This window comes from Pavona decussata, unplaced genomic scaffold, assembly GCF_977016875.1.
Source record: "Pavona decussata unplaced genomic scaffold, jaPavDecu1.1 SCAFFOLD_98, whole genome shotgun sequence".
Lineage (NCBI taxonomy): Eukaryota > Metazoa > Cnidaria > Anthozoa > Scleractinia > Agariciidae > Pavona > Pavona decussata.
Window position 1 is genome coordinate 2,954,602 of NW_028145514.1, and position 2,005 is coordinate 2,956,606.

The following is a 2,005-nucleotide window of genomic DNA, read 5'->3' on the forward strand; positions in this document are numbered from 1 at the left end:
TCTAAGCGAACTGGAACGTTTCGGGCTATTCTGTACTTCAATGGGAAACTTCTGTGACAATTCTCGGGGAAGATTAACTCAAAGGAGAGCTCGCTTGCGAGAAAGGGCCGTCACTCCATCGACGTACCACGATCTAGCCGCAACTGGATGGCAGAATTAACAGCGATAACTGTAGTAACATGAGGTCCTAACTGACCGCTGACCGGCGATAGCGATCAGGGAGTTGTTGTGCATTGATTTGTGCATGCGGTATGAATCGATCGTATTAAATCATGCTGTGTTTATGCCTGTGGTCTTGGTACTTTTCCGGACTCAACATGGTGTCAGAAGCGAGATCTTCCTACTAGCCTACAGCTGCTGAGATCAAACCAGTCGAAGAAACGATCGAATAGACGGCTTAATCGGTCAAAGTGCACGTGGTTTCAAACAAGATGGCGGAAAGCATGCCATTCGCCAGACCGCCGGAACCGCTGGAAATTTCGACGGGAAATCCTGCTCACTCGTGGGGGAAATGGAAACAAAAATTCGAAATTTACCTCAAGGCAATTGGAGCTTCAAAGAAACCCGATGAAATGAAAGTGGAGCTGCTTTTAAACCACATCGGCGAGCCGTGTTTGGAAATTTACTCAAATTTTACCTTCTTACCCGAGCGTGACGACCCCGCGGGAGGAAAAGACAAACTTCCAGCCGAAAATTCCGACAACTACGCGACCGTTACGGCAAAGTTTGATGAATACTTTCAGAAACGGGACCCTCAACTCATGCCGCGAGAGAAATTTTGGATTCACCTTAAACGAGAGCCGACGCAGACCTTTGATTCGTGGGTCGTGACTGTCAAAGAAAGAGCCGCCGAGTGCAAGTTTCCAGCCGATTTCTGTGAGCAAGCAGTCAGAAACAAACTTACCTTTTCCTGCAAGGAAGACAATTACAAGCTAAAGCTCTATGACGAAGGAGCAGCCCTTTCACTCGAAAAGGCGGTAAAGATCCTGTCTTTGAAGGAAGCAACAAAACGCGAGTTACAAGAATCAAAAACTGCAGAGATTGAGAGTGTCACACCGCGAGGGAACAGGTCAGGTCCTAACTCTGATCAAGTTACAGATCAAAGGAACTAGCGAGACTCTAAAAGGAAGCCCTTCCAAACAGTTGGCCGAAACTGTAGTTATTGCAACCGCCAGCACCCCCCTGGAAGGAGAAACTGCCCAGCCGCAGATACACGATACAGCAAATGAAATAAAATGGGGCATTTCCCTATCATATGCAAGAGTGTAAAAGTCAACCAGGTTCTCGAAGCTGAGAATGATCTAAGCCCCACATTTGTGGGAGGGGTAACCACACCCACATGTTCCAATATTTCCTAATCAGAACCAGCTGAAAACCCTCAAACCGGTAGGTCCGACGCCGGATGGCATGTGCAGCTCAAGGTCCAAGAGCAAGACATGCTAACATGGTGCATTGACACAGGAGCACAAGTGTCTGTGATGCCTGAAGCCATCTACAAGTCATCATATGGGCCGCTTTCAAAATCCGACAGAGAACTTGTCGCAGCAGGGGATGTTCCTCTGGCGACCCTTGGATGTGCAGTCATGAACCTCACTCTAGCTGGAACAGTCATCAAGGAACAAGTGTACATAGTCAGAGGGAAGTTGCTTCTTGGGATGCCTGCCATCTGAAGTGTTGGCCTTATCCATGAAATCCCAGAGACATACAGTGTCAAAGCTGTTCATCTGACGCTTGATAACCATACACCCCAAAGGAGTGTATCAAGCAGTACCCAACACTCTTTCAAGGCCTCGGCAAACTGGAGGGTGAACATACAATTCGTTTAAAGGAAGGAGGCACACCCTTTTGTCTGACCACTCCCAGGCGAGTACCACTGCCACTTATGAAAAAGTTGCAGGAAGAGATCAAACGTATGGAACAACTGGATGTTATTGAACCAGTAGACGAGCCGACAGAATGGTGTTCGCCGATTGTGGTAGTGCCAAAGGATTGGTCAACCACCTAA

General features: G+C 47.8%; 1 protein-coding gene across 1 annotated transcript; it reads left to right on the forward strand.

The window, feature by feature from the left end:
- The first annotated feature begins 1,436 nt into the window (after positions 1-1,436).
- On the forward strand, positions 1,437-2,005 carry LOC146472684 (uncharacterized). The gene is made up of 2 exons (XM_085119234.1): positions 1,437-1,631; positions 1,754-2,005. The coding sequence occupies exons 1-2, from the start codon at positions 1,437-1,439 to the stop codon at positions 2,003-2,005; spliced, it is 447 nt and encodes a 148-aa protein (XP_084975360.1).